This window comes from Daucus carota, chromosome 2, assembly GCF_001625215.2.
Source record: "Daucus carota subsp. sativus chromosome 2, DH1 v3.0, whole genome shotgun sequence".
In the NCBI taxonomy this organism is placed as follows: domain Eukaryota; kingdom Viridiplantae; phylum Streptophyta; class Magnoliopsida; order Apiales; family Apiaceae; genus Daucus; species Daucus carota.
In genome coordinates, this window is record NC_030382.2 from 47,112,254 (window position 1) to 47,128,761 (window position 16,508).

Below are 16,508 nucleotides of genomic sequence, written 5' to 3' on the forward strand. Positions count from 1 at the left end.
CAGGATCAACGGCCAATTAAAACAGGAATTTAAGCCTGAACAAGAATGGATACACGATACAGCATAACACCTACACGCAATTATCTTCAATCCCTCCCACTCCCGCCATGAGCGTCCCATTCTCTCTCCTCTCTCCTCAACCGCTCCCTTTATCTCTCGTCTCTCTCCCACTCTCATCTCTCTACACTCACCGCATCTACCAAACCCTACCATTTCGCAAGCTCCGCGCTCAAACGCCTCTCTCAATTCGAACCTTCTACAAGTTCCCAAAGCCTCTCTTCGCCCTCGACTCTCAGCTCTCCGATGCCGACGACGACGATGACGAAGCTGCGGAAGAGTACGACGATATCTCCGGAGAAGTCTCCGAAGGCATTGAAGAAGAAGATGATGATAGTGAGGATGAAACCGAAGATTCAGCGGACGGAGATGGTGACGTCATTGCGCCGGAGTTGAAGTCGACGTATGAGGAGTTTAAGTGGCAAAGAGTTGAGAGACTTTGTAATGAAGTTAAATTGTTCGGTGAAGAGATTATTAATATCGAAGAGCTTAAGTCGATTTACGATTTTCGTATCGATAAGTTTCAGGTTGTTTATCCTTTCAAATTCACTTTTGATTATGCAAATATATACACTCTAGCTCATTGTATGATTATCATGCTTTGCCTGATTAAGATAAGGAGGTCATGAATTTACGATTTTCGTATATTTGTCTATTCAGACAATCAAGTGATTTAATTATCTAAGTTTGTTAATTTGGTATGTATTCCTATTTTCGTATAGAGATTGTCGATTGAAGCATTTTTAAAAGGTTCGTCGGTTGTGGTTTCAGCACCTACAAGCAGCGGAAAGACCTTGATTGCAGAAGCTGCAGCAGTTGCTACTGTAGCTAGAGGAAGAAGGTTGTTCTACACCACACCTCTCAAGGCATTGTCAAATCAGAAATTCAGAGAGTTTCGGTATGTAATTCTATTACTTCTGCTGTTAAATTAATTAAAATTAGAGATGTAGGGTGAATTTGACACTTCATAATTAGATTGCTGTTTGATACAGTTTGATTATATGTTGAATTTTATCTCATGTCATCAGATATGTTATTCAGGGGGCACTTTGTCATTATCTTTCTTAAAATAAGGACTCTAAGTTGGTTATAATAATTACAAATTTGAAGGTTCATTATTCTGGGATATGCGTGTGATCATGCTTTAGTGTGTTTTTGCCTCAGTGAGACATTTGGCGATGGTAATGTCGGTCTTTTGACAGGGGACTCTGCAATTAATAAAGATGCTCGGGTCCTAATCATGACTACTGAAATTCTTCGAAACATGTTATATCAGAGGTATGCCAAATTTGATTTTTTTCGCAAGCACTTATATGCATTTGTATTTTGGACAAGATATGAAATGTAAATATTATGTTAAAAATAACTTATGCATACCTTGATGTTAAATAAAATTCAAAATATAGATTTATAAGTTTTGCAATCATACAAGATGGAGATCTGCATAAAGACTATTCATTAGACATGCTCAATCATCAATCCCCTATTTCTCTGATCTGGTTCTTTAGTGAATATTACTTGTTTAAAGTGATATCCTGTTTCTCAGTCCTTCCTTTTTTGACAACCACGATCCTCTAAATAGAGTCTTAAATCTAGACAGAAGAACAATTTAGAGTGTATACACGGGGGGAGTGGGGAAATAAATTTAAACGTCTGTCCTGGGTCTATTCAGCTTTACTTTTTTTTACCCACTATTCAGTTGTTGAATTGTATTTTTGTCCTGCTGCAATTTTGCAAGTAAGATTGAATTATTTCTACAGCTATTCAACAAATCTCATTCTAAAGTAATCACTTATATATATAGTTATAAATGAAGAATAAGGTTATCCATCAGACAAATTATAGTGTGTGGATCATAAAGCTGTCTGATTTTAGTTTCCAAATTAATCGCGCCCTTCAGTTGGGGTAACACATCCTTTACAATTTACAAACTAAATGTTAAGCTTTCAGCCTTCCATACATTTGTTTTCATATCCATATCATTACAGTAATTTATTTGCCTGCAAATCTATAATTTTTTGCAGCTTCTTTAGTACTTATTGCAGTTGCTGCTAGCTGCATCTTATGCCGTAGCTATTTTCGACTAAATTAACAGCTTAAAGCCTTAAATTATCATAGTTTTTCTTTCCAATTTCTTATGCAGTGTTGGAATGGTTTCATCACAAGGTGGTCTTTTTCAAGTTGATGTTATTGTTTTGGATGAAGTGCATTATCTAAGTGATATATCTCGTGGTACTGTTTGGGAAGAGATAGTGCGTAACTATTATTTTCCAGGCTGTTTCTTTATCCATGATCTCCAATATGCTTTGACGGTTCTTAACCCATTGTTTTGTAAATACATATATATAGGTTATCTATTGTCCAAAAGAAGTTCAACTTATATGTTTGTCAGCAACCGTGGCAAACCCAGACGAACTAGCTGGCTGGATAGGTCAGGTACAGTAGACAGTCACTTGTTAAGGTTTAATATTAGCACCTTCAATAATTATCGAACCTCAACACTCTCGCTATACTAAGCTTCCCGTTTTGTTTGGTTCAGTGTAGCAAGTATCTAATTTAAAACTGAAACTTCTATACTTCATTATATTGTTTAATTGACAAGTTTTGGAACACTTTAACAATATTCAGATGGTTATTGCATTCTTCCCTGGATATAAGAGGTGTCCATGTGAATTGGTATTTTGTACTTATTTGACAAATTTTGTCCGGGCCGGGCGGGATAAGAGAAGGTTCCTTGAATGGAGTTATGTGTGGTTGACTAGTTGGGGAAACATATACTAGGTCTGTTTAATGGATCATAAGTATAGAAGTGTCTGGTATTCAATTTTGTTACTTTTTACGAGTACCCTTTATCAAAAAAGTTCTAATGTGGCCATGGCAATTGAGTTGGGAAGGCCATAAGCATATATACCAAACTTCAAAGTATACTTGTTATGATTGATGGTTTAGTGGTGAGATGGGGTAAAGAAGTGCCAATAAACCTAGTAAACATAAACACCGTCTAACCTAGTACATGCTATGAGGAAAGTAATCACTTGGCCAATATGTTTTAGTTGTCGAAACAATCAGAGTGTTAAACCTCCCAAACTTATGTGTATTTGCACTGTAATTGAAGAGGTAGATAAGGCGTCTAAAATTGAAGTTGTGAACAGAGAAGTCAACATCATCATGGAGTTGAAATTTGATGTCTCTAGGTTTTGGGACAAATCACTTTGTGTTATTTATAATAGACTTATAGAGATCGTGGGCAAGTTTTTATAAAGGAGAGGAAAATGTTGCGAGAGGATGAAATAAAAGATAAGCTTGTACAGTATATGTTTTATGTACTACTGAGGAATAGATTTAATTGCATGTATAAAGTTTAACTATATTAGAAAATTAAAATAAGTAGGGATGTTCTAATTTGTAGTAGTTGAATAATAAAAAGAAGTTGTCTCCTTAATTTACTAGTTTTTTTTTAAGTACAAAGAATTTACTTATATACTCCCTCCGTCCCACCTGATTCTTTACATTGAGATTGGGCACAAAGGTTAAGAAAATTGTATAAAGTAGTGGGAAAGAGTAAGAAAAATGGGGAAAGTGGTATGACCCATTAACATTTAATTGGTAGACTGGGAAAGGTGGATGAGCTTAGTTTTTATATTATAAAAATTTTCTATTTTTAGAAAACTTTGAAATGTAAAGAATTGAGAGGGACATCCCAAAAAGGAGAGTGTAAAGAAATAGATGGGACGGAGGGAGTAGCAATTATTTTTTATGAGGAGATGTAGTTTTTTTTAACTAAAAGACTTCAGTAGCCCAATCTAATTATTTCCTGTCTGCATTATTATCTTCGCTTTAAACAGAACTCGCCCTCAAGTTTTGAAGTGAAGAATGATCCACAATGCGAAATCACTTTATATAACCCCAAAGAATTGATCAAATGAATGTACGAATGCCAATGCTAGATGTCTTGGTTTCATTGAAGCATAATTAAATCACATAATCAACATGGACGTGTAGAGAAATTCCTTTGACTTAGTCAATGAGAGATATGGAATCATAGGCCTTTTATTTAAAACTTTAAATAAAATACAGAGTTGCCAGTTTTATTTCTGCCACATTATATGGCTTTATGGCTTTATAGGACAAGTAGGTTTTTTCATAGTGATTTTTTCAATAAACAACAATTCATCATTTATTTTGGCTAGCCCTTTCTTAAGAGAAAGCTTATGTTTTTGTGCTGGCTGTGAAACCAATTCGTGGGAAGGCAAGTAAGAGAAAGGATCAGAAACATGAGATAGAACACATCTCCGTAAACATCAGTAAATACTAATTATACTAATAATCTTCATGTGTTTTACATATCCATTAATTTATAGTTTTCAAGATTTGATTAATATTGGATAACTAAATCTCTTTATATAGATAGAAATACCATCTGGGTTAGTGGTAACTGATCCGAGTTACTATCCATATTGTAATAGATAATTATCATCACATACTCCCTCTTTTCCTAACAATTCTTTACACTTTTCTTTCCTGAACCTCCCTCTCAATACTTTACATTTCAAAACTTTCTGAAAGTAGTAAGCTTTTGTATTATAACAATTAATCTAACCTACTAATTTCCACCTGTCTATATCTATCAATTAAATATTGGATACTCCCACCAGTTTACCCACTCTCCTTACACTTTCTCACTACTTTGTACACTTTGGTTAACCTCCGTGCCCCAACCCAAATGTAAAGGAATGGGTGGAATGCATTTATTTTATAAAATAATAAAAATATAAAATTAAAAGCAAATGTCTAAGAACTAAATTTATAATTCAGTCCACGATTTTTCTAACCATATCGATGTTCTTTATAAAATCTTTTATCTAGTTGATATTATCAAATAATGTTGTGGTTTCATAATGGCTAACTTCGTTCTCATTTTGCTTCATGATTTTTCAAGATTCATGGTAAAACTGAGTTGGTGATGTCATCAAGGCGTCCTGTACCACTAAATTGGCACTTCTCCACAAAGACAGCTTTGTCACCCCTACTTGATGATAAAGGAACGACAATGAATAGGTAACCTTCATAATACTATTACTACCATGTATAGTAAACCTCCATAATATGTGTCTCCGCGTCATTTAAATAGTTCACTTCTGATTTGTTAGAGCAGATAGTGCTCTGATGCTTTTACTGAATTTTATAATGCTGTCATAAAAAAAAAAAAAATACAAATCACCTACAATTTATAATAAGCGATATAGATTACTGGTAATTTACTTGACACATTGCGTTTAATCTACTTAAATCTGAAAACTTTGTTATGATTTCTTATGGCCAGAAAAGCTTTTCAAACTGGAAATGCAATATTTCCTTTCTTTTTCTTTTTCTTTTGCTAAATGAAATGCAATATTTCAAAAAAGATTTTACTAAAATGTAGACATCTTTAAATAAAAGTTTTGTAATATATTTAATAGGAAGTTTGAATTATCATTCTTGACGAGAGATTGATAAAATTCAGCCAGAAAAAAGCAATTTTTGTACAGCTTAAGCAAAATTTGCTTTGTGTCTTGAAACTTAATGAGCCACAGTAAGTCGAGCACTTTTTAACTTCTGGTTAACAAATCGAAGTTGTGCTTTTTTCTAATATATAATGATCACGTGAAGCAGTTTTCTCAAACCTTTTTTTTTGCCGGACCTTTTCCAAATCATAAAGGCATAATTACTATATGTCTATAAAGAAGACTTGGACCAAATAAGTGCCTTGCAAATTTTCTTTCCAACTGAACAGGAAGCTGTCGGTTAACTATCTGCAACGAAATTCTGCGAGAGAGAAATCATACGATGACGAGGGATCTAGAAGAAGGAAATCTAGAAAACAGCGTGAGAATGACATGTCCCCTCCTTCAAGGAATGACATAAACACCTTCCGCCGCTCCCAAGTATGAACCTTTTCTATTCCATGTCCTATGCTATAGAATCATACCTCATTTACTATCTAATACAACCTGTATGGTGTGCTTCTTATTAGTATTACTATTTGTCAGGAATGATTGGTTAGTTTAATTCTTTAGGTACCTCAAGTTATAGATACATTGTGGCAACTTGAGACGAGGGATATGCTGCCGGCAGTTTGGTTTATCTTTAGCAGGAAAGGATGTGACGCAGCTGTTCAGTATATTGAAGACTGTCTTCTGGATGAATATGAGAAGGCTGAAGTTGAACTGGCCTTAAAGAGATTACGTGCAAAATATCCCGATGCTGTGCGGGAGTCTTCTGTTAAGGGTCTTCTCCGAGGAGTTGCTGCTCATCATGCTGGTTGTCTACCACTTTGGAAATCTTTTGTGGAAGAGCTGTTTCAGCGTGGACTTGTTAAGGTTGTTTTTGCTACCGAAACTCTTGCTGCTGGAATCAATATGCCAGCGCGAACAGCAGTTGTTTCATCTCTTAGCAAGAGAATTGAAAGTGGAAGAACACAATTAACTGCAAATGAACTATTTCAAATGGCTGGTCGTGCTGGACGTAGAGGCATTGACAAAAGGGGTCATGTTGTTCTTGTTCAGACTGTCTTTGAAGGGGCTGAAGAGTGCTGTGAGGTTCTCTTTTCTGGACTCAAACCTCTCGTGTCACAGTTTAAAGCATCATATGGGATGGTTCTGAATCTTCTTGCTGTATGTATTTCAGTTGGCTTTCACTTTTCCTTTAACTTTGATACTGATGAACTTTCTAAACAATTAATTCTTAATTTGTAGGGTGCAAAAATTACTCGCGGACTAAGTGAAGCAGATGAATTAAGCATTTCCCGAGCCGGACGAACTATGGAAGAAGCCAGAAAGTTAGTTGAACAGAGTTTTGGAAATTATGTAGGAAGCAATGTTATGATTGCTGCAAAGGAGGAGCTCAAAAATATTGAAAGTGAGATTGAAATGCTTCATTTAGAAATTAGTGATGAAGCTATTGATCGCAAGAGCAAAAAGGCATTAACGACAATGGCACACAAGGAGATTACAGATCTGCAGCATGAACTAAAGGTAGATGTTTAGTTTATAGATTAGAGGGATTATATTATGGTTTTCTCAATATGCAACTTCATATTACTTGATCCCCCCTCCCCCCCCCCGGCGTCTTCCTTTCTGGTTAATGCGTATACAATACAGTTTATATTTATAAAAATGATTCAAGTGTATTAATCAAAGTATTTGCTTTCTAGTTTATGATTTTTTTTAATTGGCTTGATTTAAATATTAATATCGTTGTTGTCTGAAACCAACTACTGAAGGCGTGTTGTTTATTGGCAGGCAGAAAAATGTGTACGGACGGAGTTGCGTAGAAAGATGGAATTAGAGAGGGTGTCTGCTCTGAGGCCTCTACTAAAGGAGTTGGAAGGTGGAACTTTGCCTTTTATGTGTTTGCAGTACAGTGATTCTGGTGGAGTTCAACACCTGGTCGCTGCTGTTCTTTTGGGAAGCACTGATATTTTGGATGGAATAAAACTGAAAAAGATGGTAGGTGTTGTATCTCCTGTGTTGATAAATCAATCACTTTGAGTGTTTATTAGCTGAAAAGCGTGTTACAGTCATGTTTAACATTAAAAAAGTCTCAGCCTTCTTACATATTTTAGTGTTGTAAGCTCAAGTGAGAAAAAACTCTTAACCGGTTCATATTTAGCACAATTTATCTCCTTTTCAGTGCAATGTTCTCACAGTGTTACCACTTTCATCTTGAGAACAGGTCCATGTACTCGATCTTGATGGAGAAAATATTCTTATCAACTCTACTGAAGGGCAAAATTCTGAACCGTATTATTATGTGGCTCTTGGTTCGGATAACTCTTGGTATCTCTTTACAGAGAAGTGGATTAAGTCGGTCTACAAAACAGGATTTCCCAATGTTGCGTTGGCTCAAGGTGATGCATTGCCAAGAGATATTATGATGACCCTACTCGAGAAGGAGGATACTCAGTGGCAGAAACTAGTAGAATCTGATCTTGGGGACCTTTGGTGTGGCGAAGGATCTTTGGAGACGTGGTCGTGGAGTCTTAATGTGCCAGTTTTGAGTAGTCTTTCTGAAAAAGACGAGGCAAGTATTATAACATGTTGCTTTATATTAATATCTGATCAGAATGTTCAATTTATGAAAAATACTTTTTAAAAAGTGGTTTGCTCACATCTGCAAATCTATTACACCACTTATGAGGGGAATGCTGTAATTTATGTTAAGCCTCGCAGTAAACACAATATTCCTTCATATGGGCCTTTAGGAGCTATAGGAAAATTGTTGTTTTTTCGTCTAATGTGAAACGGCTTAGCAGGGTGTTCCTGATTTTTGTAGAAATAGAAAGAAAATTCCAAAGAAGTGAACATGTTCTTGAGTTTTACATTTTATAAGAGGAAAGTATGGGCATGAACGTAATAAGAAATTTGTTGAAAAGGTTGATATGGTTATTGGTGGACTCATCGAAAACGTCTTTCCTTCAAATTTTATAATTTCAAGAGGAAGGTTTTGGAGAGAAACACATCTTCCCTTTTCTTTCCTTTTCTTTCGGAAGTAAAACTCAATCCCTAGTATTGTAGCCCAGTATATAGTCTTGTTAACAAGAGGTAGAGGTTTGATTCTTAGTAGAGCCAAATGTGTAAGTATTTGAGTTTTTAAAATTAATCTTGTGCAAAAGAAAAAAAACTTGGGACCACATTTTAAGACCTCGCAATATACTTCATATAGTCATATTTGACTATGCGTGCTGATCAATTTGAATTATCTTAAGATGCGAATTTTTGATAGCAGGCCTCCGAACACTCTTTTTGACACAATCATCTTTGGTAACATGTCTTTTTGCACATTGCCTGATCTAGACAAACTTTTTTTTCCAATCTTGACACAATTTTTGAGTAGCTGGTAAGGGTTCAACCATCATATTGCCGTTGTAGTTTACTCGAGTATAATTCATAACCTCGTGTAAATATTGCTTTTTTTTTTTTTAGGTTTTACATTATTCACAAGCATACCATGATGCAGTTGAATGTTACAAGGAACAAAGGAATAAAGTTTCCCGATTGAAGAAAAAGATAACACGCACAGAAGGATTTAGAGAATATAAGAAGATTCTAGACATGACAAAGTTTACCATGGAAAAGATTCGGCGCTTGAAGTCTAGGTCGAAGCGCTTGATTAATCGTATAGAACAGATCGAACCATCCGGATGGAAAGAGTTTCAGCAGGTAACTTGAGCACGTAAAGAGTTACTTCGGTTCTCAATTATATGCTCGAATTTATAAATACACAAAATTTTTGCTCCCGGAGAAAGGACAATGCTAGTTTTTATGAGGGCCTGTGTCCTGTGAACATTGGAGTAGGAAAATTGAAGTGTGAAAATTATATGTTTCAGTCTGCATTAAAATGTACTGCTTTTGACTTCGAGGGTAGACAGTAATATCTTTTATTATTTGGTTAGCTCTAGAATGATCTATTAGCTTTGTTTATTTAGTCGCATCAAATTTCTTGAGCAGATACAGCATCATAACTCAGGGAGTACCATAAGACTATGGTGCATGACATAGAATATTTTAAAATAAGGCTCTTCTAAGTAGATGTGCTGAATGGTATCTTCCTGTGGTTTTGAAATTGAACTTTTCTCCACAACAGAAGTGGCCTAGTTGATGAATTTGAAAGAACTGGATATTATACTTGGGCAGCAAAAGTCATTTAAGATTGCCTTAATTTGTGCTCTGGTGGGTTTTTTAATATTGATTAGTTCTTGTAAGCAAGTTCTGTTATGATAAATCTGATGTTTTAATTACAATAGCAATCTTCTTTTAATATTTATCATTGACAGAGTCAAAGTTATGGAAGCCATATGTAATATTTTTGAGCATGTCAAGTTTTGTGCAATTTATTTACTACTGCGCTTAAAAATCTAGTATCGTAGTCTGTAAACACGTCATAAATAAAATATGTTTACAGGTCAGCAGTGTCATCCACGAAATTAGGGCACTGGACATTAATACACATGTGATATTTCCGCTTGGTGAAACTGCAGCTGCAATTCGAGGAGAAAATGAGCTCTGGCTTGCAGTGGTCTTAAGAAATAAAATAATGTTAAACCTGAAACCTGCGCAGCTAGCTGCTGTTTGTGGAAGCCTAGTTTCTGAAGGGATTAAAGTTCGACCTTGGAAAAACAACAGGTACCTTTGTTTTGATTTAAATTTAAGGGCTTGCTTTTGCCATGTTACATCGTAAATGAAGTTTTAATAAGAACTTACAAGCTGGGCGTTGAACATAAAGGAGCACCATCAATTTAAGAATGCTAATAATCACAAATAACTGCAGCTCAAATTTTGTTTTCATGATTGAACAAGTTTATTAGATTGTATTTAATTAAAATCTGTGTTGCAGCTATATCTATGAACCTTCAACCGCTGTTCTGAAGGTTGTCACTGTTCTGGAAGAGCAAAGAAGTTCTATTGTACAACTACAAGAAAAGCACGGCGTGAAGGTAAAATAATAAGATTGGGAATCCTTTATCTTTGTTATTTCTTGATACACTTTATGTTATTTATAGTAAGACGTGCATTGATGGTGTAGATTCCCTGCTGTTTGGATAGCCAATTTACCGGTATGGTTGAAGCTTGGGCTTCTGGTTTGACTTGGAGAGAGATAATGATGGACTGTGCTATGGATGAAGGTGATTTAGCTCGCCTTTTGCGAAGGACAATCGACTTACTAGTTCAGGTACAATATATACTGTACAATGGATGGGGCTAAAATTCGGAAAGTGAGAGGGCGAAGTTTGGACAAAAATCTCTAGATATAACAAAGATGATATTTTATATGCTATTTCATTTTTTAGATCATAAAATACAATTAAAAACTAGATTCTTTAATTTTTGTTGAATCTGTAAGGAGTAAAACTAAATTTTTAAATGAGCAAACTTTAAAATATTACAAAAGATTTTACATGAACTATACTATAAGTATTAAAAACTGTATTTGTTTTTTATAAGTATTAAAAACTGTATTTGTTTTTTTAAATTCGAACATAACATAACTCAAAGAAGCTATTTTTTGGGTACTACTATGTATTGCTCATCTTCATATTCCTAAATTGTCTGATGTTGACCCCCTCCCCGGCATTCCTAAATTCGAACATAATATAACTGAGAAAAGCTATTTTTTTGGTACTAATATGTATTGCTTATCTTCAGATCCCTAAATTGCCTGATGTCGACCCCCTGCTGCAAAGAAATGCAGTAGCAGCATCCAGTGTCATGGACCGCCCGCCAATGAGTGAATTGGCGGGATAAAGCTATTTTGCTATAAAGGTCAGTCACTTGAGCTGATGATTATTGAGTTTATATATTCAATTACTTTGTTGTGGTAGGGCACAATTAGTGTCGATCTCATATATGAGTACCTGTTTTTTAGGCTTGTCAATTTAACTATGGCCTCGTTTGGTATCACGTAATCCAACGCAATAACTCTTACTTCCGTGGAACTCAAGTTTGTTACACCGTTTGGTTTGACAATGTTACCGGTATATACAGCAACCTAGATTTCCAAGGTATATATAATTCCTCAGTGACCCACTTACCTCATAGGTGGGTAGTGTGAGTTACGTGGTCACCCATTAAAATATTATATATAGATTATATTATGTCAAAACCATAAATATATGTCAAAATCTAAGTTAAAAAAGACTAATCCACATTAAATGTGATAAAATATTAATTTTTATTTAGAATTTACTCATATTAACATTATATATTTATATTAATATTTTAAATTTAAATTCCGTATTAATTAGTATGTATATATACTTTATTTTCTGTTATGTAAAATATACTCTATCCTAATGGGTTGTTTATATTTGGGAAGGGGGGCTCCCTTGTAATGTATAGTTTCATAAATTATTTTAACTTTTTTCTCTTTTGAATAAACATTTAAATTTTTATTACTTTATAGTTTATTTTAACTTTTTTCTCTTTTTATTACTTTACACTTTTTGGTGTACGCGGGACATTAGGAACTTTATGCAGTATTGCAGTGTAACCAACTTACAAGGATAATAAGTTGCAGTGTAACCATAAAACCCGTGAACCAAACAAGGCCTATATATGTCTTTATTTCTCTTGTTTCTTTAAGAACCTATGCATCTCTATATTGATATATAATGGTAGAATTCAGTTGGTCATTAGTTGAAATTTCTCTTCAAGAATCTAGCTTTTAGATGAGACATGTATTGTAATTAGAAAGTGAAGTCATTGAAATTGCAATGAGGTTAACTGCACATACAAGTACGGAGAGTCGGAGACATAACTCATAAGTGTTAATTTTTAACTGCTCAAGAACTAGCTGCCACCAGGCAGCCATTATAGAAGGTGACTTTCTTGGAAATAGAAAATTTTATATACTAGAATTTGGGACCTAACTGGTGATAATGACAGCTATACACTAGAGGGAATGTGGTTATCGTATATGCTAAGTTGACTTTCCTTGCAGTTTATTATTATGAGATGTACTTGATGAAGGAGATAGGTAATATAATACCAATGTTAAAGAAAATAATCAGCGCAGACATCTATACTGGAAAGGTTTCTGAATTAGGAGATGATACATGTCAATGCTGTTGTATAAGGATAGAGAATTCTAGACTCTAGGACTTACTTCGAGTAAAGAAAAGAAAACAGAGGAAAGATGAAGGGAGAGGAAGGTGGTGAGTCATTGAGTTGAGAGGGAAAGAGAAGGGTTTTGATTACGTAGTCTTCACTCCCTCAGTCTCTTCTTCTACTGTTACAGGAAACCATTGGTAGTATTCACTATTCAGGCCCCTTCTTGAATGTTGAATTCTGCAATACTTTGGAGGGTTTTCGATTTGCTGGAGTACTTTTGTTAATTGCTGAATTTGGGTTGTTATAGAGTATACTGATCCGTCCATTTATATGCATTCTACATTTTTTTTTATAGTTTTATCCCTTTCTGATTTAGCAGAAGTGTTGCCTTGATACTTGGATAGATACCTTATATTACAATTCATCTGGTGTACCATCAAGAAAATCTTTTTGTTGATTTTGTTAAGGAAAATATTTGGAATGCTCAATCATCAGCGAGACGGTAAACAGTTATTGCTGCTGCTCGATCCTACCCGCTAGCATCTTGCTTGGCGGTAAGTAAACCGAGAAAAATGATTAAACTCCTTTCTTTTAATGCTTGATAATTTTTTGTCATATATATTTAATTATTATCCAAGGACCGGGGATACAATCTTCTCTTGATGGGGTAGAGCAGTATGGGTTTATATATATATAGGCAATTATATATATTATCATACTATTTTCTTAAAAAGATTAAAGTTCATAGAATAGTAACTCGGCAATATGATTGAAGTTGATTTTAATAGTTTTTGCTAAGTTAATTATATTATCTTTTGGTCTCTTTCTATTTATAGTGAGTGGTGCAACCAAGCTTGTCAAGGATTTATTGAATCAAAGCAAGCAGCGAGGATTGGATCCACATGAAACAAAGTGGGAGCAGCTGGTGACTGGAAATAGAATTTTTGATATAGGAAATGTAGTTAGAAAGAGCATAAAACAAGAAATGGTAGAGGGTTGCAACTGAATGCAACACTTATATTCAATTGTTTATACTTATGTTATTTTTTTTGACAAATGCAAAAAGATTTCATTAACCTGAATATAACTCAGTTGGGACAAACCCCCAACTAGGTGATAAAATAAATAACATATTAAAAATAATTAGATGATTTGTTTCCTGATCATTTAACACATAGAATTTAAAAAATTTTAAAGCTAAAAACGAAATCAAAGACATCTCAAGTGATCCAAATTGCACCAAAATTTTTAAAAATAGTAACATTGCAATTGACCATATCATATAAAAACTATTGTGATCGGAGAAGTGGCACCACAACTATTTACATGCCGGAGACTAGCTATAGATCTGCCGAAGGCACCTCAGCTACTATAGATCTGCCGAAGGCACCTCAGCTATATACATGCTAGATACCAGCTATAGACATGCCGAAAGTGTAAACCCGGTGTAAACCCGTAAATGATGAACAATCTTTGATTGTGAAAGATGAGCTCTTGCAATAATCACCACTGTCTCATCAATAAACTTGTTCTCAACAGATCCAACATGAAATAAACCCAATCATGACTAAACAAAAACAAACACTCCAAAAGAAGAGACAAAACACACACTACAAGAGGAGAGACACACAAACACCCAAAAGATTGAATTTTATTGAAAAGAAATTAACGAGAGTAAAAAATAGATAATGAAGATGTTGGGGCTTTTTACCGAAAAAATTAGTAGAAGCCCCTCGATTTACTTGAAAAAGGACAAACTCTAATAGAGAAGAAGAGAGGTTTATACTTATGTTATTGATTTGTCTCATTGTTCATAGTTTGAAAATCAAAATTATACTTTGTTTCACCTCACCGGGAAGGCTGAATCAGCAATGCAGGTGTTTGATCACAGAGACTTGTGCATAGTCTTTATCTTTTGGATCATCAAGACCAAGCAACCAATAATCGTTGATCTAAAATTTCCTCTCTTCATAATTGCTATTAACAATCAAAGTTGCAGTTTAGTTATACGTGGTAAGATTATAATTGGTCATGTCCAGACGTCATTTGTGTGTATAAAATATGTGGGGATAATTGGGATGAATATGTCAACATTCAGGTCGTTTGGTTGGAGAGGAGGTATGAGGTTGGAATGAGAAATCGGGTTAAGCTGGTATGGGTTTGAGGTATCATATCTGATATCAGGTGTTTGGTTGAGTGGTGGAATGAATATGGTTGAATTATAATATTTATGAGTTATTAATTTAAAATATTATTAAATTAATATTTATATATATTTTTGAGTCATTAATTTCATTTTGTATTAATAATCTACATGAAATGATAAAAATAGTAATGAAAATAAAAGAAAAAGAGTTTGATTCCTGAAACCCATGTTTCATACCCACCTCCCCTTGGCTATGAAAATCTCATACCTTGGGTTTGAGGAATGGGTTTGAGGGAACAAAATTTTCAACCAAATACCAGGTATGGGTTTGGAATGAATAAAACTCATACCTGATACCAGGAAAGCGCGAACCAAACGACCCCTCAAGGATTTAGGTAAAAGAAAATGTTTAAGGATCGAATAGAAATGAAGGAAAAGGCTGGAAATTATCATTAAAATTACTGAACCTGCAAGATTTTAAAGTTCAACAAATATAATCAATATTAGGGGATTTGTTAAAATTATAGAAAAGATGAATATTTTATTGGCACTGGTTTCTTTTAATAATCATATATTATTCATTTATAATATATAAATTATTTTTAGTTCAGGTTTTAAATTATTGGATATGTTGTAGAAACAATTTCTTCAGCTAAAATTCACTGCCCTTACCTGATTTTGGGTATAATTTAGACTCTATCAGCTAGTTAATTAGCATGTGATTAAAATAATTACGGAGGGATTGAATATTCCAGAGTCGCACGGTTTTACACTTCTTCTACTGTCGCTGTGTTTCATTATGTGCCGCAATGATCCATCCTCAGGTCTTTTGATAAATTACTTTTAGTCCTTCAAATTTAATCTATACTATTTTTAATTAATTAAAATCATAATTCAATATGCAAGGATATGGTTTATCCTTGAGCTTCCTTATATATTAAGATTATTAATATTATAGATTGATTCAAATTTGCCTTTAAATGATTTTATTCAAATTAATAATATTAGAATTAGGGATTAGAAGAAATCTAAAAGATAAAAATAACAAGTAGATAATTAAATAAAACAGATCGAAAATATTGGTATCATTCTATAAAGTTTAGATTTTTTTCTCAAAACAAATCTTTGTCAAATCTATAAAAAAAATAAAATTTATTTTCTATTTGAAATTTAAATATAATAATGATAATAATGGATAAACACAAAAGTTCAATACAATGATAATATTTACTTGATGAAATATTTTAAACTGAAAAAATATAAAATTATACAAACGCAGTGGATAACGGTGGTTTATACCTGTTATTACATAGCTTGCGAAATTAAGGGTAGGATTTGTAAGCTTTTATTTAAATTATTCATTATTTGAACAATTTTATTGTTTAACTAGAACTTGTAATAATAACTAAGCACATTCTAGAAAAAGTTTATATTAAGTAGTTTAATATTTTATTAGACAATTTTATGAGTCCTGAAAACTAATAAATTATTTCATTTAAGATAATAGATTCAATTTCTTTTTTGGTTATAACTAATTAATAATTCTATATAATTTTTTTTTTGACATTGTAATATTGATATACAAAAGAATATGATAAATGAAACCAAAGTTTGAAAAGAATGAAATAAACGGAAAAATTAATTTGAATCAGTTTCACTTGTTATTGTAATTATTACACTAATTGAGCAAATTAATACCATTATGATTCCACAAAAGC

General features: G+C 33.7%; 1 protein-coding gene across 4 annotated transcripts; it reads left to right on the plus strand.

The window, feature by feature from the left end:
- LOC108209504 (DExH-box ATP-dependent RNA helicase DExH15 chloroplastic) lies at positions 1-13,720 on the plus strand. Of its 4 annotated transcripts, none has more exons than XR_010289031.1 (18): positions 5-584; positions 780-955; positions 1,222-1,335; positions 2,201-2,309; positions 2,407-2,493; positions 4,997-5,115; positions 5,831-5,981; positions 6,114-6,710; positions 6,792-7,070; positions 7,338-7,544; positions 7,771-8,118; positions 9,021-9,257; positions 10,000-10,220; positions 10,432-10,531; positions 10,621-10,767; positions 11,241-11,357; positions 13,024-13,198; positions 13,481-13,720. XR_010289031.1 is itself a non-coding variant. In XM_017380442.1 (16 exons), exons 1-16 carry the CDS (start codon positions 108-110, stop codon positions 11,337-11,339), a joined length of 3,468 nt encoding a protein of 1,155 aa, XP_017235931.1. In that variant the 5' UTR covers positions 5-107; the 3' UTR covers positions 11,340-11,358. The 4 variants fall into 4 exon arrangements, 1 of the variants encoding a protein (XP_017235931.1); XR_001804633.1 differs by having other exon boundaries at positions 13,112-13,198; XM_017380442.1 differs by lacking the exons at positions 13,024-13,198; positions 13,481-13,720 and having other exon boundaries at positions 11,241-11,358.
- The last annotated feature ends 2,788 nt before the right edge of the window (positions 13,721-16,508 follow it).